This window comes from Tamandua tetradactyla, chromosome 14, assembly GCF_023851605.1.
Source record: "Tamandua tetradactyla isolate mTamTet1 chromosome 14, mTamTet1.pri, whole genome shotgun sequence".
NCBI classification, from domain to species: domain Eukaryota; kingdom Metazoa; phylum Chordata; class Mammalia; order Pilosa; family Myrmecophagidae; genus Tamandua; species Tamandua tetradactyla.
In genome coordinates this window covers 54,646,951-54,668,622 of record NC_135340.1, presented here as the reverse complement: position 1 = coordinate 54,668,622, position 21,672 = coordinate 54,646,951, and the positions used below count along the sequence as shown (strand labels likewise).

The 21,672-nt window shown below is 37.5% G+C and overlaps 1 protein-coding gene across 10 annotated transcripts in view; it reads left to right on the top strand.

The window, feature by feature from the left end:
- Positions 1–21,672, top strand: part of EXD1 (exonuclease 3'-5' domain containing 1) — a 149,525-nt gene that overhangs the window by 68,581 nt on the left and 59,272 nt on the right. For 9 of the 10 annotated variants that reach the window (XM_077127496.1, XM_077127497.1, XM_077127491.1 and 6 more), the window contains 2 exons: positions 5,876–6,067; positions 14,893–16,447. In XM_077127496.1, the coding sequence (XP_076983611.1) occupies positions 5,876–6,067; positions 14,893–15,549 (849 nt within the window). In that variant the 3' untranslated portion in view covers positions 15,550–16,447. Of the gene's footprint in view, positions 1–5,875; positions 6,068–14,892; positions 16,448–21,672 lie in introns of those variants that run through there. The other variant, XM_077127499.1, reaches the window with a different exon arrangement.

Sequence of the window (21,672 nt, the reverse complement as noted above, 5' to 3'; positions counted from 1 at the left end):
ACACAACAGTTTCTCAGATCATAAAGGAATGAAGTAAAAGAGGAAGGGGAAAAAAAAAAGGAATGAAGTTGGAAATCAATAATAGGCAGAGTGCCAGAAAATTCACAAATATGTGGAGGCTCAAAAACACACTCTTAAACAACCAGTGGGTCAAGGAAGAAATTACAAGAGAAATCAGTAAATATCTCAAGGCAAATAAAAATGAAAACACAACATATCAAAACTTATGGGACACAGCAAAGGCAGTGCTAAGAGGGAAATTTATTGCCCTAAATGCCTATATCAAAAAAGAAGAAAAGGCAAAAATTCGGGAATTAACTGTCCACTTGGAAGAACTGGAGAAAGAACAGCAAACTAACCCCAAAGCAAGCAAAAGGAAAGAAATAACAAAGATTAGAGCAGAAATAAATGAAATTGAGAACATGAAAACAATAGAGAAATCAATAAGACCAGAAGTTCGTTCTATGAGAAACTCAATAAGATTGATGGGCCCTTCACAAGATTGACAAAAAGAAGAAGAGAGAGGACGCAAATAAATAAGATCAGAAATGGAAGAGGAGCCATAATGACTGACCTCACAGAAATAAAGGAGGTAATAACAGGATACTATGAGCAACTTTATGCTAATAAATACAACAATGTAGATGAAATGGACAACTTCCTAGAAAGGCATGAACAACCAACTTTGACTCGAGAAGAAATAGACCTCAACAAAGCAATCACAAATAAAGAAATCGAATCAGTCATTAAAAAGCTTTCCAAAAAGAAAAGTCCAGGACCAGATGGCTTCACATGTGAATTCTACCAAACATTCCAGAAAGAATTAGTACCAATCCTGCTCAAACTCTTCAAAAAAAATTGAAGAGGAGGGAAAGCTACCTAATTCATTCCATGAAGCCAGCATCACCCTCATACCAAAGCTAGACAAAGATATTACAAAAAAAGAAAACTACAGACCAATCTCTCTAATGAATATAGATGCAAAAATCCTCAACAAAAATTCTAGCAAATTGAATCCAGCAACACATTAAAAGAATTGTACATCATGACCAAGTAGGATTCATCCCAACTGTGCAAGAATGGTTCAACATAAGAAAATCGATTAATGTAATACACCATATCAACAAATCAAAGCAGAAAAATTACACGATCATCTCGATTGATGCAGAGAAGGCATTTGCCAAAATTCAACATCCTTTCCTGTTGAAAACACTTCAAAGGATAGGAATACAAGGGAACTTCCTTAAAATGATAGAGAGAATATATGAAAAACCCATAGCTAATATCATCCTCAATGGGGAAAAACAGAAAACTTTCCCCCTAAGATCAGGAACAAGACAAGAATGTCCACTATCACCACTGCTATTCAACATTGTGTTGGAAGTTCTAGCCAGAGCAATTAGACAAGAAAAAGAAATACAAGGCATCAAAATTGGAAGGAGGAAGTAAAGCTATCACTGTTTGCAGATGATATGATACTGTATGTCGAAAACCCTGAAAAATCCACAACAAAATACTAGAGCTAATAAACGAGTACAGCAAAGTGGCAGGTTACAAGATCAACATTCAAAAATCTGTAGTGTTTCTATACACTAGTAATGAACAAACTGAGGAGAGATCAAGAAATGAATTCCATTTACAACTGCAACCAAAAGAATAAAATACTTAGGAGTAAATTTAACTAAAGAGACAAAAGACCAATACAAAGAAAACTACAAGAAATTGCTAAAAGAAATCACAGAAGACCTAAATAGATGGAAGGGCATACCGTGTTCATGGGTTGGAAGACTAAATATAGTTAAGATGTCAATTCTACCTAAATTGATTTACAGATTCAATGCAATACCAATCAAAATCCCAACAACTTACTTTTCAGAAATAGAAAAACCAATAAGCAAATTTATCTGGAAGGGCAGGGTACCCCGAATTGCTAAAAGTATCTTGAGGGAAAAAAACAAAGCTGGAGGTCTTACGCTGCCTGACTTTAAGGCATATTATGAAACTACAGTGGTCAAAACAGCATGGTACTGGCATGAAGATAGATATATTGACCAATGGAATCGAATAGAGTGTTCAGATGTAGACCCTCTCATCTATGGACATTTGATCTTTGATAAGGCGGTCAAGCCAACTCACCTGGGACAGAACAGTCTCTTCAATAAATGGTACCTAGAGAACTGGATATCCATATGCAAAGGAATGAAACAGGACCCATATCTCACACCCTATACAAAAGTTAACTCAAAATGGATCAAAGATTTAAACATTAGGTCTAAGACCATAACAGAGTAAAATGTAGGAAAATATCTTATAAATCTTATAACTGGAGGCAGTTTTATAGACCTTACACCCAAAGCAAGAGCACTGAAGAAATAAATTAATAAATGGGGACTCCTCAAAATTAAACACTTTTGCGCATCAAAGAACTTCATCAAGAAAGTAAAAAGACAGCCTACACAATGGGAGACAATATTTGGAAATGACATATCAGATAAAGGTCTAGTATCCAGAATTTATAAAGAGATTGTTCAACTCAACAACAAAAAGACAGCCAATCCAATTACAAAATGGGAAAAAGACTTGAACAGACACTTCTCAGAAGAGGAAATACAAATGGCCAAAAGGCACATGAAGAGATGCTCAACGTCCCTGGCCATTAGAGAAATGCAAATCAAAACCACAATGAGATATCATCTCACACCCACCAGAATGGCCATTATCAACAAAACAGAAAATGACAAGTGCTGGAGAGGATGTGGAGAAAGAGGCACACTTATCCACTGTTGGTGGGAATGTCAAATGGTGCAACCACTGTGGAAGGCAGTTTGGCAGTTCCTCAAAAAGCTGAATATAGAATTGCCATATGACCCAGCAATACCACTGCTAGGTGTCTACTCAGAGGACTTAAGGATAAAGACACAAATGGACACTTGCACACCAATGTTTATAGCAGTATTATTTGTAATTGCAAAGAGATGGAAACAGCCAAAATGTCCATCAACAGATGAGTGGCTAAACAAACTGTGGTATATACATATGATGGAGTATTATGCAGCTTTAAGAGAGAATAAACTTATGAAGTATGTAACAGCATGGATAGACCTTGAGAACATTATGCTGAGTGAGACTAGCCAAAAACAAAAGGACAAATATTGTATGGTCTCACTGATATGAACTGACATTAGTGAATAAACTTGGAACATTTCATTGATAACAGAGACCATCAGCAGATAGAAGTAGGGTAAGATATTAGGTAATTGGAGTTGAAGGGATACAGACTGTGCAACAGGACTGAATACAAAAACTCAGAAATGAACAGCACAATACTCCCTAACTGTAATATAATTATGTTAAAGCACTGAATGAAGCTGCATGTGAGAATGAGAGAGGGAAGAGGGCTGGGGACATAAATGAAATCAGAAAGAAAGATAGATGATAAAGACTGAGATGGTATAGTCTAGGAATGCCTAGAGTGTATAATAATAGTGACTAAATGTACAAATTTTAAAAATGCTTTTGCATGAGGAAGAACAAAGGAATGTCATTATTGCAGGGTGCTGAAAATAAGATGGTAATTAATATTTTAAAATGTCACCTTATGTGTGAGACTAAAGCAAAAAAATGTTAATGTGGTACAAAATTTATATTTTGACTAGTGCATTTCCTAATATAACTTATGTAGGTAGTTTGATTGAACACCATAACTACTTGGAATCTCAGGTAGGACATGAGATTTTGTTGGTTTGTCCAGAGTAATGCCCCGATGAGTCCCAGAGTGATTTGATCAGTGAGTGGAAAAGTATTTGCAAAGCCCACTTCGGGGAAAGGTGAGAATGGGGAGAAATTCACCTTCCCCAAGTTGAATTCTTGGTATTCTCACAAGCAGTGTGGGCAACCAAAGCTATAGGCTGAGCCCCCAGTCTTGGGGTTTGTTCATATGAAACTTAACCCCACAAAGAATAGGTCAAGCCTACTTAAAGTTTAGGCCTAAGAGTCACCCCCAAGAGAGCCTCTTTTGTTGCTCAGATGTGGCCTCTCTCTCCAGCCAACACAACAAGCAGTCTCACCATTCTCCTCCTGTCTACGTGGGACATGACTCCCAGGGGTGTGGACCTTCCTGGCAACGTGGGACAGAAGTCCTAGAATGAGCTGAGACTCAGCATCAAGGGATTGAGAAAAACCCTAGAATGAGCTGAGACTTAGCATCAAGAGATTGAGAAAACCTTCTCAACCAAAAGGGGTAAGAGTGACATGAGACAAAGTGTCAATGTCTGAGAGATTCCAAACAGAGTCGAGAGGTTATCCTGGAGGTTATTCTTACACATTGAGTGGATATCACCTTGTTATTCAAGATGTAATGGAGAGACTGGAGGGAACTGCCTGAAAATGTAGAGCTATGTTCCAGTAGCCATGTTTCTTGAGGACGATTGAATAATGATATAGCTTTCATAATGTGACTGTGTGATTGTGAAAACCTTGTGTCTGATGCTCCTTTTATCTACCTTGTCAACAAAGGAGTAGAACATATGGAATAAAAATAAATAATAGGGGGACAAATGGTAAAATAAATTTAGTTTGAAATGCTAGTGATCAATGAAAGCGAGGGGTAAGGGGTATGGTAGGTAAAATCTTTTTTTTCTTTTCTGTTTTCATTTTATTTATTTTTCTATTGTCTTTTTATTTCTTTTTCTGAATTGATGCAAATGTTTTAAGAAATGATGAATATGCAACTGATGATATTGTGAATTGCTGATTATATATGTTGGTGTTTTATTTAGTTTGTTAAATTTTTTTAATTAATAAATAAATTTTTTAAAAAAGTAAAAATGCACACTTTTTGGTTATCAATTAAACAATACTCTGAAATAAATTTTCAAACTGGGTCAAAGGGAATTTTCATGACTGGATTAAAGGAATAGAACCCAAAGGGATAGATCCCAATTGCTTTTCCCAAAGTCAGGTAGAAGAAACTGGAAATCGGAACTGATACTTATACCCCATTATTCACAGCAGTGTTTAATCACAGTAGCCAAAAAATGGAAACAGCCCAAGCACCCAGCAACAAATGAATAGATAAACGTGACATATACACACAATGGAATATTATTCAGCCATAATAGTAATAAAGTTTTGATACATGATACATCTGATATGTGTTCTGACAACATGGATGAACCTTGACGACATCATGTTGAATAAAATAAGCCAAACATACAAGGGCAGTATTGCATTATTCCACTTAAATGAAATATCTAGGAGAAGCAAATTCATTGAGAAAGAAAGTAGACTAGAGGTTACTAAGGGTCAATGAGAGCTATTGCTCGTTGGATATGGGATTTCTGTTTGCAATAATGAAAGGGTTTTGTTGCCAAATGATGGTGATGGTAGAACAACATTATGATTATAATTAATGCCACTGGATTGTAAACTTAAAATGGTCAAAATGGGAAATTCTGTGTTTATAAACATATGTTCCCATAATAAAATAATTTTTAAAAGTATAGTAGAAGATTTTCTTTTGTTACTAAGAGATTCTAATTCTAATAGCCTTGTATGAATACTTAGGTCACAATTATATTAGTTATTTAATCAAGTCTGCTGTCTCCAACTTTGAATGAGAATCCTGATCTCTTTCTCTCACTTTCACTCTCTTTCACACTCTTGCTCTCTCTCTCTCATAACACACATACATACTCAGTGTGTATGTGTGTATGCATGTGTATATATGGGTGTGTGTTCCCAGAAGGCTTGTAAGAAAATAGATGGTAATAATTGAAGAAAATGACTGTTTAAAATTAAGCAACACTTGGATGAACAAGTTATCTTGTTTAAAGTGTTGCTTACCATTCAGAGAAAATTGTTTTGGTGTCTCTAGGAAAATCCAGAAGTATGGTTCAAACGACCTCTTTCACCTACTTTGCTGAAAATTTTGGCCCTGGAAGCTACCTATCTGCTGCCCCTTCGCTTGGTACTCCTTGATGAGATGATGTCTGACCTAACCACCCTGGTGGATGGGTACTTAAATACCTATCGAGAAGGATCTGCAGACAGGCTTGGAGGCACAGAGGTAGGTATAACTCCACCTCTTTACTGCCTTCTAACCCTATAATCACCTTCCCTGGGGAAACAGCCCTCACTCCTCTGTCTGGAATGACTAATCCGATTTCACCAGATGAAACTGCAATGGAATGCCCTGGAAATCGGAACCGATACTTATACACCACTGTTGGGACTAAAGTCCCAACAGGCCCCAAAAGGTGAGGTACAGAGTGTGATCTATAAGGAGGTACACTATACTGTAAAAGAACTGCTTGAGTTTTCTAATCTATATAGACAGAAATCAGGGGAATATGTGTGGGGATGAATATTAAGAGTGTGGGATAGTGGTGAAGAAATACAAGGTTGGATCAAGTTGAATTTGATATGAGCCCACTAAGCAGAGATTCTGCATTCGATGTTGTAGATTGAGGGGTTAGAAAGGGCATTAACAGTTTGTTTGGATGGTTGGCTGAAACATGGATCCAAAGGTGGCCAACGTCACCTGAGGTCAAAATGCCAGAACTGCCCTGATATAATGTAGATGAGGGGATCCAGAGGCTTAGAGAGATGGGAATGTTAGAGTGGATTTATCATGGAAGACCTGCTCACACACCCCAGGAGTGTCCAGAGGACACATCTTTCACCAGAACCTTGATAAATAAATTTGTGAGACTAGCTCCGTCATCCCTGAAGAGCTCTGTCACCACACTTCTCTGTAGGTCAGATATTGCTGTGGAAACTGCTGTCACTGAGCTGGAATCCTTAACACGATGGGGATGATCGGATTCCAAGTTAGCAGAAGCCGTAAGGTGAAAGTTAATCATCATAGACAGGTAGGCGTGGCCACCATAATGGACAGCAGCCTCACAGAACCAGTCAAAATAATGTGACACTCAGAGACCTGTGACATTGGCTAGTAGATCATGGGGTACTTAGAAGTAAAGTAGATGGGTGATTTACTAAGTTCTTGTTTGAGCTGTATAAGCAGAAGAATTTAAGTGAAGTGAACAAACATCTAACTTGAATTACAAGAACTGAATCATGGCTGCATAATTAATTCACAGACTTTAGACAGTTTACAGACCCAGAACCCCTTAAATGAGGAGAGGGCCGGGTACCCTTGGGGATGGACCCTTTTACACTCCCAAAATTTACACTGTTAATCTTTCATCCTGTCTTCTCCAAGGAGACCTATGGCCTTTTACCAAGGTGGCTGTGCACTTGGGTAAAGGAAATGATCATATATTTCAGGGATTAGTAGACATTGCCTCAGAAGTGACACTAATTCCAGGAGACCCAAAACGTCACTCTGGTCCAGCAATCAGAGTAAGGACTTACAGAGGTTAGGTGATTGATTGAGTTTTAGCTCAGGTCCATCTCACAGTGGGTCCAGTGGGTCCCTGGACCCATTATGTGGGCATTTCCTGAGTTCCAGAATGCATAATTGGAACAGACACTCTCAACAACTGGTTGAATCCCCACAATCATTCTCTGACTCTTGGTGTGAGGGCTATTATGGTAGGAAAGGCCAAGTGGAAGCTACTAGAACTGCCCCTGCCTAATAAAATAGTGAATCAGAAGTAATACCATATTCTTGTGGAATGCAGGGACTGCAGAGATTAGCGCCACAGTGAAGAACTTGAAGAATGCAGGGGTGGTGATTCCCACCCCTGTTTGTCCTGTGCAGAAAACAGATGGAACTTGGAGGATGACAGTGGATTATTGTAAACTTAACCAGGTGGTGACTCAAATTGCAGCTGCTGTTCCAGATGTGGTATCTTGCTTGAGCAAATCTACAGGTACATTGCCTGGTACCTGGTATGCAGCTCTTGATCTGGCAAATCCTTTTTTCTCAATAACTATCAGTAAAGACCACCAGAAACAATTTACTTTCAGCTGGCAGGGCCAGCAGTATACCTTCACTGTCCTGCCTCAGAGATATATCAACTCTCTAGCTCTATGTCACAATCTTGTCCACAGGGAGAAGTTGTTTTTCCTTCCCACAAGACATCACACTGGTTCGTTATATTAATGATATCATACTGATTGGACATAATGAGCAAGAAGTAGCAAATACTCTAGACTTATTGGTAAGATATTTGCGGGTCAGGGGATGGGAGATAAATCCAACAAAAATATAGGGGCCTTCTACCTCAGTGAAATTTCTAGGTGTCCAGTGGTTTGGGGCATGTTGAGACATTCCTTCTAAAGTGAAGGATAAGCTATTTCATCTGGCCCCTCCTACACCAAGAAAGAGGCACAATGCCTAGTTAGCATCTTTGGATTTTGGAGACAACATATTCCTCATTTGGGTGTGCTACTCCAGCCCATTTACTGAATGACTAGAAAAGCTGCTAGCTTTGAGTGGGGACCAGAAAAAGCGGAGGCTCTTCAACAGGTCCAGGCTGCTGTGCGAGATGCTCTGCCACTTGGGCCATATGATCAAGTAGGTCCAATGGTGCTGGAAGTGTCGGTGGCAAATAATGATGCTGTCTGGAGCATTTGACAGGCCTATATACAGGAGAATCCAACGCAGACTCGTAGGATTTTGGAATAAAGCCTTACCGTCCACTGCAGATAACTGCTCTCCTTTTGAGAAACAGTTTTGGCCTGCTACTGAGCCTTAGTAGAGACTGAACGCTTAACCCTGGGTCCCCAAGTTATCATGAGACCTGAGTTGCCTCTCATGAGCTGGATGTTGTCTGACTCAGCAGGCCATAAAGTTGGGTGTCACAGTAACACTCCATCATAAAATGGAAATGGTATATTAGAGATAGGGCTTGAGCAGCTCCTGAAGGCACAGCGAGTTACCTGAGGAAGTGGCCCAAATGCCCATGGCCTCCACTCCTGCCACATTACCTTCTGTTTCCCAGACCAGAGCTTTGGCTTCTTGGGGAGTTCGTTACAGTCAGTTGACTGAGGAAAAGAAAATTCAGGCCTGATTTACAGATGGTTCTGCACAATATGCAGGTCCCACCCAGAAGTGTACAACTACAGCACTACCATCCCATTCTGGGGTGACCTTAAAGGACGGTGAGGGGAAATCCTCCCAGTGGGCATAATTTTGAGCAGTACACCTGATTGTTCATTTTGCTTGGAAGGAGAACTGGCAAGAGGTGCATTTGTATACTGACTCATGGGCTGTTACTAATGGTTTGGATGGATGGATGATCAGGGACTTGGAAGGAGCATGATTGGAAAAATTGGTGACAAAGAGATGAGGAAGAGGTATGTGGATAGAACTTTCTGAGTGGGCAAAGAACTTGACAATATTTGTGTCTCAAGTGAATGCTCACCAGAGGGTGATTTCAGCAGAGGAAGGTTTTAATAATCAAGTGGACAAGATGACTTGGCTTGCAGATGAAAGTCATTCTCAAAAGAGGATAGACTCATGGACAAAGTGGGCATGGTGGTAGGGATGGAGGTTACGCATGGGCTCAACTACATGGACTTCCACTCACCAAGGTCAACCTGGCTATGGTCACTGCTTAGTGCCAGTCTGCCAGCCGCCGAGACTCACACTCAGTCCCCAATATGGTACCATTCCCCAAGGTGATCAGCCTGTTATCTGGTGGCAGGTTGATTACATTGGACCACTTCCATAATGAAAGGGGCAGAAATTTGTTCTAAGTGGAATAGACACATACTCTGTGTGCTGGTTTGAAGCTGTTGTGTACCCCAGAAAAGCCATGCTCTTTAATCCTCATTCAGTATTGCTGTATGGAATCTTTTTTATTGTTTCCATAGAAATGTGAACACCCCATGTGGGTGGTAACTTTTGATTAGATGGTTTCCATGCAGATTTTTCTCCACCTATTCAAGATGGGTTTGCTTACTGGAGCCCTTTAAGAGGAAACCATTTTGGAAAGTGCCAACAGAGCCCACACAGCCAGAGACCTTTGGAGATGCAGAAGGAAAACACCACCGTGAGAAGCCTTATGAAATGAGGAGAGGAAGCTAGTAGACATTTCCATATACCTTCCCATCTGAGAGAGAAACCCCAAATATCACCGGTCTTTTCTTTGGAGTTAAAATACTTTCTTTGGATGCCTTAATTTGGACATTTTCATGGGCTTAGAACTGTAGACTTGCAGCTTGATAAAAATTCTCTTTTTAAAAGCTGTTCCATTTCTGATATATTGCAGTCTGGCAGCTTACAAATTAAAGTACTCCGAATATGGAGTCCCTTCCCTACCCTCAATGCTTCCATGCATTCCCTACCCTCAATGCTTCCATAAAAGCTACTATCCATGGACTTATGGAATGCCTTATCCACCATTATGGTATTCCATGCAGCATTGCTTCTGAACAAGGAACCTACTTCACGGCAAATGAAGTGTGGGAATGGGCTTTTTTTTTTTTTTGTATACTGTATGGCAGAGTTCCATTTCATTCTTTTTCTATATGAGTATCCTGTTATTGCAGCACCATTTGTTGAAATTTTTTGTTTGTTTTTGTTGGTTTCTTTTGGGAAGTACATAGAATGGCCTTTTGAAGACCCACTTATGGTACCAACTAGGTAGCCATACCTTGCAGGGCTGGGGCAGTGTTCTCCAGGAGGCTGTATATGCTCTGAATCAGTGTCCACTCTGTGGTACTGTTTCTCCCATGGCAAGGATTCATGGGTCCAGGAATCAAGGGATAGAAATGGGAGTGGCACCACTCACTATCACCCCTAGTGACCCACTGGAAAAATTTCTGCTTCCTGTCCCTGAAACCTTAAGCTCTGCTGGTGGTGTACAGGTCTTAGTTCCAAGAGGAGGAGTACTCTTGCTGGGAGAAGCAACAATGATTCCATTGAACCAGAAGTTAAGACTGCTACCTGGCCACTTTGGCTTCTCATGCCATTAAATTAACTGGTACAGAAGGTGATTACTGTACTGTCTGGAGTGATTTATCTTGACTATCAAGGAGAAATAGGACTGCAGATACACAGTGGTGGTAAAGAAAAGTTTTCCTGAATACAGGAGATCTCCTAGAGCGTCTATTAGTACTACCATGCCCTAGTGATTAAAGTAGATGGAAAACTGCAACAACCGAATCCAGGCAGGAGTATGAATGGCCCAGAAATTTCAGGAATGAAGCTTTGTGTCATCCCACCTGGCAAAGAAGCATGGCCAGCTGAAGTGCTTGCTGAGGGCAAAGGGAACATGGAATGGGTAATGGAAGAGAGTAGTGATACATATGAACTATAGCCATATGACCAGTTAAAGAAATGAGGACTGTGATGGTATGAATATTTCTGCCCTGTTTCGTTATGTTTTTATTTCTATTTAAGCAAATATCTTGTTTTCCTCTTATCATATGTTATAAGTTGTATTGTTCATGTTATAGTATTTAAGTTACAGAATATGAAGTGTAAGAGGGAATGTTACCTAAGGACTTGTACCCTATTCTGGAGAGATGTAATACATTTCCAGGTGTATGCAGGACAGTTGAATATTGTTAGGCAAAACGTATGTCTCTTATTGTGCTGTATTTGGAAATTAAGCATGTTTCAATGTGATGTGTAGAGCTGACAAGTTGACAAGGGGTGAACTGCGATGTTTAGGTTCTGGTGTCAACTTGGCCAAGTGATGATGCCCAGTTTTCTGGTCAGACAAGCACTGTTCTGACCATTGCTGCAAGGTATTTCATCACTCAGATCCAGGGGTGAGGGTCTCCCTGGTGGCATGAGAGATGACTCCCAGAGATGAGCCTGGCCCTGGCACTGTCGAATCAACAATGCCATCCTGACCAAAGAGGGGAGAAGAAGTGTAACAAATAAGGTATCAGTGGCTGAAAGAGTTCAAATAGAGTCAACAGGCTGCTCTGGAGGTAACTCTTATGCAAGCTTCAGTTAGACATTGCTACCTATCATAACTTGCTAACCCCCAACCAAAACCATTCCAGCCAATCCTAAAGAATACCTAGGGCAATATATAAGATTCTATAAAGGTTCCATACACTAGGGTAACTTTCCAGAAAACCTACAACCTTAAGGTGGGTCCCTGGACCTGATAAGTTCTGAAACCTAGAGAGGCCAGCCTCTCCAGAACATCAGATAATTCCATCTCCCTACCCCATGTTATTGACATTATCTAACATGAAAAAGTTAGAATGGGCACAGCTCAAAAACCCTAGTCTCCAGTGTTCTGGAGCAGCTAAAAGGAAAAATCTGAGGTGATGGTATGGTAGCCCATGAAACTCTGGAATCTGTACTGTAACTACTTGTTAAAGAGTGCTTTGAAAATTATTGCTTTTTTTCTTTCTTTGCTTTGTATACATATTATACAATAAAAAAAAGTTTTTTAAAAAAATCATCAGTTAGGTGATTGCAGCTGTGGGTGATTACATCTGTGATCAGCTAAGGGCATTGTGCTGGTTTGAAAGGGAGTATGCCCCCTAAGAAAAGTCATGTTTTAATATAAATCCCATTTCATAAAGGTAGAATAATCTCTATTCAATACTGTATGTTTGAAACTGTAATCAGATCATCTCCCTGGATGATGTGATTTAGTCAAGAGTGGTTGTTAAACTGGATTAAGGGACGACATGTTTCCACCCATTTGGGTGGGTCTTGATTGGTTTATTGGAGTCCTATAAAAGGGGAAATGTTTTGAAGAAAGAGATTCAGAGAGAGCAACACTATGAAGCAGAGAATCCACCAGCCAGGAACCTTTGGAGATGAAGAAGGAAAACGTCTCCCAGGGAACTTCATGAAACCGGAAGCCAGGAGAAGAAGTTAGCAGATGATGCCATATTCTCCATGTGCCCTTCCAGCCGAGAGAGAAGCCCTGACTGTGTTCGCCATGTGCGGTCTCACTTGAGAGAGAAACCCTGAACTTGATCGGCCTTCTTGAACCAAGGTATCTTTCCCTGGATGCCATAGATTGGACATTTCTATAGACTTGTTTTAATTGGGACATTTTTCTCGGCCTTAGAACTGTTAACTAGCAACTCATTAAATTCCCTTTTTTAAAAGCCATTCCATTTCTGGTATATTGCATTCCAGCAGCTAGCAAACTACAACAGGCATGTCTCCCACAGACATGATAATCCAATCAATTGGAGGCTTTTAAGGAAAAATAGAGACTTTCTCAATGCTTCTTCAGCCAGTGAGCCTCTCCTGTGGAGTTTTGTCGAGATCTCTCATCACAGCTGCCAGCTTCACACCTTGCCCTATGGATTTTGGACTCTTCAATTCCCATCGTTGTCTGAGACACCTTTATAAATCTTGTATATACAGATATTGCCTACTGGTTCTATTTGTCTAGAAAACCCTGACTAATACAATTAAGGTGACTGGCTACAAATATAACATGGAACAGCTTAATGTAATGCCCAGATATATCCCAGAATATATTGAGCAGATAATTTTAAAGTATTGGCAAAGTCCCTTGAGGGATGGGGAAAAAAATATGGAACTATTAAACTTTATCACCAGGAAGCCCCTAATACAGTATCAATCATTAGGGACTTGCGAGTCAATTGACCAAGCCCTTGATCTTGAGGCTTGCTCTTGTGAAGCTTATTTACTAGCAGAGAAGCTAAATCTATGTATAGTTTATGCCTAAGAGATACTTCCAGAGGACCTCGTTTGTAGCATAGATGTGGCCTCTCTCTGAGACCAACTCTGCAAGTAAAATCTTTATCATCCCCACTACGTGAGACATGACATTCACAAGTGAAAGTCTCCCTGGCAATGTGGGATATTACTCCCAGGGATGAACCTCGCCCTGGTACTGTGGGATCGACAATGCCTTCCTGACCAAAGTATGGAAAAGAATATATTAAAATAATATATTAATAATATTAAAAAATCAGAAAATAACCAGTGATAGCAAAGATTTGGAGAAATTGGAACCCTTACTTTCGGTGGCATTGTAAAATAGTGCAGCTATTGTGGAAATCAGTTTAGCTATTCCTCAAAAAGTTGAACACAGAATTACCATATACCTGGCAATCCCAGTTCTTGGTATATCCCTAAAAGATCTGAAAGTACGGCCTCGAACTTAGTAACATTATACACATTTGTCAAAGGTGGAAGCAACCCAAGTATCTATGAACAGATGAACGAAGAAACAAAATGTGTTATGTGCACACAGAAGAATATTATTCACTTATAAAAAGAATGAAGTTTTGATACATGCTGCAACATGGATGAACATTGAAGAGATCACATTGAGTGAAATAAGCCAGATACAAAAAGACAAATATTCCACTATCTCTCTTATGTGAAATACCTAGAATAAGCAAATTTCATAGAGACAGATAGTAGATTTCAGGTTACTGGAGGCTGGGGTATGGAGGGAAGGGGCAGTTATTGTTTTATGAGCACAGTTTCTGTTTGAAGTGATGAAAAGATTGGAGTAATGAAAGTTGATGATGGTAGCACAGTATTGTGATTTTAATTAATACCACTGAATTGTACACTTACCTGAAGGTAGTAAAATGGTGGAAGAGAACATTATGAGTTATATATATATTACTACAATAAAAAGTTTTTAAAAAATATTGTGAACAAAGTATATATTTACACATACGTATACATACACATATGATATACCTATCATAGACTATCTCTAGGCATGTACCTACTAAGGCAGCTGGGACCAGATTGGAAAGACTTATTTTTCGCTTTCACTTTATGCATACACATGTACACACACACACAACTATGTAGATGTATTGCCTTTTCAAAATATTTGTTACTGGAAAAATAGTACTAATGTAATTAAAGGCACTAGGGGGTGCTATATGAACACATTTCAATAGATACTCTATTTCCAAATAATATATTCAAAGTGATTTTTAAGTACCATATTAAGAAGTTTAGTTATAGTAGACTTTGTGTTCATTTTCTTTTCGTAGCCTACATGTATGGAGCTTCCAGAAGAGCTGTTTCAACTCAAGGATTTCCAGAAGCAACGCAGAGAGAAAGCTGTGAAAGAATACAGGGTGAATGCAAAAGGTCTCCTAATAAGGACAGTGCTACCTCCAAAGAAATCAGTGACAGAGACAGCAGAGAAAGAAGAAGAAGTAAGAGGTTTCTTGCTTTGTGAAAATCCTAGGATAGAAAAAACTCCTAGTTTTGTATTTCATAAATCTCATGAGGAAGTGAGTTTGCTGAAAGAAGAATCTAAGAGTAAAGAAACTAAAACAAAACCTCCTATAAAAGAAGCAGAGGTTAGTGAAGATTCCAGTAAAAAACTCATTTGCCCTGAGTTAAAGAGGGCAGAGGATCAGAGAATTACTCAAAAAGAAGATATTAGGGTATCCAAACATGAGTTTCAGACAAGTTGTTCTTTGAAAGAAGAGATAGAACAATTATTGGAAGTCGAAAGTAAGGAAGATTTAAAATGCACAAAACAAGATGTTTCAGTGTCTCCTTCTCTTCTTCAGGAAACCAGAGTGTCTCCAAGTGACACCTTTCATCCTTTAAGAAAAGCTGTGCTTTCCACACTTCCACCCTGTCCAGCTTTGGAGAAGATTGATCCCTGGATAAATTCTTCTCTAAATCTGCCTTAGAAAAACAATTTGTTCTTGCAGCCATAAAAGTGGCTCCATTCCCCTGCTCTCAGGGCCTTCCATTTGGAAGCTTATAACTCATTGCTTAAGTTGCTCACCTAAGTTTGGTTATGTCTCATTCATAGACTTTTGGAAAAATTATATCCTCTGGTAGGAATTCTCTTGTCATTTTCCCTACTCCTATATTCCTGGTATTTGGGTTAGGATGAGAATGAATAAGTTAAATAATGGAGGAAGTAGAATTTCTGATTATGTCACTGTACAGAAATGTTCTCAGTGGCCAGTGTGAATTCTTTCTCATAAATTAGCCAATTTGAAGAAGGTAGATATCTTGAGTTTAGTATCTGGAAGAATCTATGCTTATTAATTTTTTTTTCCTTTTAGATTGGTTTGAAAGGATTTGGTAAACTCCTAGCAACTGTGCTATAAGTTAAAAGAAAATGATACCTGACAATTTACCAATTCTTTTTTCTTTTTAAAATATTGACTTTCATTTTGAAATTTTTTACTGTCTTGTATCATTGACAGACAGTAGTTCGTTATTACAGATACCAATATCCCAGGTTTTTTTCCCTCTTACTTTTAGAAGATTTTGTACGTTTTTCTAACAAAGTAGAAATCTTGGGCTTCTTTTTAGTAAGTCTGTTATCTAAACTTGAGTTTGTGCCTTTTGCTTCAAGTTGGTATACTTTCTTAGGGCCAACAGAAGGCAGCTTATTCTAAGGCTTTCTTTTTTTTTTGGCGCCTGGTCTGGGGTTTGAAGCCTGGTCTCCCGCATATAAAGCGAGCATTCTACGACTGAACCACCCATATATCCTAAGCCTTTTTATATTGAATACCTGCAAGCTGTTAACATTCTTTTGTCTAAAATAACTAATAAATCTCTTTTGGCATTACATGATCTGATTTTTCTTGATTGGGTCAGGGTAGGAATAAGTTGAAAAAATGTGGGTTTCTAGGTCTTCAGTCCATTTAGTAATCTGTAATTTGAAATGTTGCAGGATGCTATTACTTATTGCATTTCAGGGAAATTTAGGGAAGTCTAAGATTAGGAATATCCTTATCTGCACCAGCCAATTCTATTATGAGTGCCACTGAAAGAATTGCTGTATTCTTCCAAATGCCAGAGGCCAGATCTAGTCTGAGCTAAGATTGAGTCAGACCTAACAGCAAGCAATTGGCTCAACCTTACGGCTGCCTTGTCTCATTTGCCTTGTCCTTCATTTAGAAAGTCACTTGGGGCCAACATGATTTCTGGTTTATCTTTGGTAAATACATCTTCAGGTTGAGCCCAGAATGTGATTAATCTAGGTTTACACTGGAAAGGATGTGAATTTCTGTACAATTTCTAGAACTGATTTATCTTCTTGTAGACCATTATATTACTGCTGAATATATATTTATTTATATATAACTATAACTATATATATATAACTATATATATATATATATAACTATATATATATATAACTATATATATATATATATATAACTATATATATATAGTTTTGGATATAGAAAATGAGGTTAAATTACTTCCCTGAAGAAAACTGCAGCACTGAGAATAGAACCAGTTTCTTGGCTTCCTGCGCTGTTCAGTGTTGTTTCAACTCTATTATGAAAAGTCACTGCAGAAACTTTGCCTTCTATTATCTGGCTGTGGGCTGCTTAAACCCTAGCATGATGCAATAGAATTTTAATGCCCTGTTGTCCTCTCATTGATTTGACACAAGGCAAGTCCCAGCAGCAAGCTGAGATGAGACCTGGGGCAAACTTGGGGACAATTGATTCCTTATGGATTAGCGAGGTAAACTTTATTTAGTATAAGAGTAACATAAATAAATACCTTACTGAAACAAAGCAAAACAACTGAGCCACCATCTCATTATTGAACAGCCCTTCCTAACATTTCGGAACTTTTCTTTCTATTATCTTGCTCTCTCTCTCTGTATATGTTTGTGTGTATAAATATATGTATGTATTATACATACATACATACATAGGTATTACATATATATATATACACACAAAACATAGATGGAATGATAATGTAATTATGTTTGTCCTTTTTAAAAACGTATTTTCAGTTTTTATAATCCTACAGCCCAATATTTTTATTAGCTATTTCATTTAAAATTTAATGCGCTATTAAATAGAATTTGAGAAGAATAGGGAAATAGGAAAAAATTATTCTTATTTCTGTGATGCAACAGTAAAAGCTTTCACTTTTGTTAATTCCAGTCTCTATGTGTAGGTTTCTACTCCCCTACATATCTGTAATTGTATATATATATATATATATATATATATATGCATAAATGCATCCTGCTTTATGAATCCTTTTCTTTACTTTTATACAATGCTTTGTAAAGATTTTTAATGACTGCATAATATTTCATTAAGTGGATGCAGTGTGGTCTATTTACCTGCATTTTGGTGTACTTGGATTGTTTCCAATTGTTTATTTCATGCCTAAAGCTCTTTTCCATGTTCTGGATAATTTTTTTAGAATAAAATTTCAGAAATAGAACTAGCAGTCCAAATAATGTAAGTTTACAGCTTTTGTTAAGTTGCTTTCCAAAAGAGTTAACCAATTGTATTGCCACCTTCAATTTTTGTAGTAATGATGAACCATTGAGAGCATTAGATTTTTTTTTCTTGAGAGCAATGGTATACTTTTCTTTTCCTTTTTTTTTTGTCATAGGCAGGCTCTGGAAATCAAACCCGGGTCTCTGGCATGGCAAACAAGAATTCTGCCACTGAGCCACTGTTTGCCCAGCAATGATATACTTTTAACTTTCAGAATTCTGATATTATTATCCATATATCTGAAAGGGCTCCTGTCATTTTTTATAACTTGCTTGAGTTGGATCTTGAAAGATTAATGAGAACATAAATATAAGGAACATTTGAATTTTGATTAATATTCCTAAAGTCTAAGTAAGGACAATATTGTGGATAAGATATTTTAATCACAGAAATCCTAAACCAAAAAAGTGCAATGAACTCATGATAAAAATATCTTTGAAACATATTTAGAGCTCACATCAAGGATATGATATTTATTGTTACACGAAATCAGTCTTATCAGCTAAATTCCTAGGCTGACTCTAACACAAAATTTAAAACATTTTATTACATAAACTCTTAAGATTTGAGCCTATGATTCTGCAATTTAAATGATCTCTTTGATGAGGAAGAGCTGTCAGATAGTATCCAGGGATAATCAGCAATCCAATCTTTATATAAGTGATTGCAAAAAAGAAAAAGTCTAGGTTTTATTTCAGTGAAGTCAGACATAACAGTATTTCTTAAACAGTGGAATAAAATAGAAAATATCAGAATGTATTGCTCATAGTAAGGGAAAGTATTGCTTTGTGAAACTTTTTTTTCAGTTGTATGCCCAGGTTATGTGTGCTTTTACTATTAGTTGCACCTAAGGATATTCATAGAGGGAAATTTATAGCTTTAAAACTTTATATAAGAAAAGTAAAAGGTCTAAAACCAGTGATCAAGCATCTGCCCAAGTAGCTAGAAAAATAAACTTGAGGTAAGTAGAAAGATGAAAGAAATAATGATGAGTGGAAATTAATAAAATTTAATAGTGGACAGAGAAATCAATGAAACAAAAAAACTGGTTCTTTGAAAAGATCAATAAAATTGATAAACTTCTGGCAGCCTGACCCAGACAAAAAGGAAGTCACATATTACCAATATCAGGAATGAAAGACAGGATATCATTACAGATCCTACAGGCATTAAAAGGATAATGAGGGAATATGTACAATTTTATGCCCACAAATTGAACAACTTAGATGAATGGACAAATTTATTTAAAAACACAAATTACCAAAACTGATACGAGAAGAAATAGAAAACCTGAATAGCCTTAAATCAATTTTTAAAACTCATAATTAAAATCTTTGTATCCAGATAGCTTCACTGGTAAATTCTAGCAAACATTAAAGGAGGCAATGCCAATCCTTTCAGGAAATAAAAAAAAAAGAAAGGACACTTTCCAGCTAATTTTTGAGGCCAGCATTAACCTGATACCAAAACAAAACAAAACAAATTAACTTACAAGAAAACTACAGATCAGTATTCCTGATGAGCATAGATACAAATATCCTTAACAAAATATTGCATGCCAAAAAATATAATATACCATGACCAAGTGGAGTTTGCCACAGGAATGCATGTTTGGTTTAACATGAAGATGTGATTCATCTTAACAGAATAAAGAAGAAAGTCCATATAATTATGTCAATAGCTATATATTTTAAGAATTGACAAAATTGAACATCTTTTCTTGATAAAAACTCTCAGCGAATTAGGATTAGAAGGGGTCTTCCTCTAATAAAGGTCTTTTTTAAAAAACCTATGACTAACATCACACTTAAAATAGTGAAAGACTGATTGTTTTCTCCATAACTTTGAAAACAAGGAAATGATATCTGCTCTCATTGCTTCTATTCAACATTGTACTGTAGGTGTCAGCTGGTGCAGTAAGGCAAGAAAAAGAAACAATAGGCATATGGATTGGAAAGAAAAGGAAAAAAAATAAAATTATATATTTACAGATGACATGATTATGCACATAAAAAATCCTAAGGAACATACCAAAAAGCTACTAGAGTCCATAAGTGAATTTAGCAAGGCATAGAATACAAGGTAAAAATACGAAAATCAACTATATTTCTATTTACTAGCAATGACAATCAGAAATTGAAATTTAAAAAACAATACATATTTACATTATTGTCCAAAAACATGAAGTGCTTAGGGATAAATTTAACAAAATATATGTAACACCTGTGTATTGAAAACTATAAAACTGCTGAAAAGTATAAAAAAAAACCTAAATAAATGGAAAAATAAATCATGGAAGACACAAAATTGTTAAAATAGTGGTTCTCTCCAAAGTGATGTGTAGATTCATAGCAATCCCAATCAATATTTAAGAAGGCTTTTTTTGTAAAAATTGAAAGATGATTCCAAAATTTGTACAGAAATGCAAGCAGCTTAGATTAGCCAAAGACATTTAGAAAAGAAGGAATAAAGTTAGAGGATATTTACTACCTGATTTCAAGATTTTACCATAAAGCAACCATAATTAAGGCAGTCTGATATTGGTGTAGGGTACTCATGAGGCAATTGGGGAAGAATATTGGGCCAGAAATAGACTTACACATATAAATTCAGTTGATTTTTGACAAAGATGCCATGGTAATTCAATAGGGGAAAGAACTATCTTTTCAACAAAAGGTTCTAGAATAAGTAGATATTCATATGGAAAACTAAAGAACAAACACCCCCCCCCCAAAAAAAAGTTAACAGAACCAACTGTGCTGGTTTGAATTTGTAGACCCCAGAAAAACCATGTCCTTTAATCCTCTTTCAGTGTTGCTGGGTGGGAGTTTTTAAATTACCCATGGAAATGTGATCCACCCAATTGTGAGTGGTAACTTTTGATTAGATGATTTCCATGGAGGTGTGTCTCCACCCATTCAAGGTGGAGTTGCTTACTAGAATGCTTTAAGAGGGAACCATTTTGGAAAGAGCGACAGAGCCCATGCAGCCAGAGATATTTGGAGATGAAGAAGGAAAACGCCCCCAGGGGAGTTTCATGAAACAGGAAGCCTGGAGAAAAAGCTAGCAGGCACTGTCATGTTTGCCATGTGCCTTTCCAGTTAAGAGAGAAATCCTGAATGTCATCGGCCTACTTATATTGGATATTTCTATAGCCTTGCTTTAGCTGGGACATTTTCATGAGCTTAGAACTGCAGACTTGCAACTTAATAAACTCCGCCTTTTAAAAGCCTTTCGGTTACTGGTATATTATATTCCGGCAGCTAGCAAATTAGAACACCAACCCTTACCTCTTGCCATTCAAAAAACTTAACATCCATTATAGACCAAAATGTAAATCCTAAAACTACAAAGATTTTTCAGGGATAAACAAAAAAGTTCTTAGGATACAAAAAGCACAAATCATAGGAAAAAATTATAAGTTGGACCTCGTCAAAATTCAAAATTTTGTTCCTTGAAAGACATTTCTAAGACAATGAAAAGACAAGCTACAGACTGGGAAAAAAAATATTTACAATACCTAATTTCGGACAA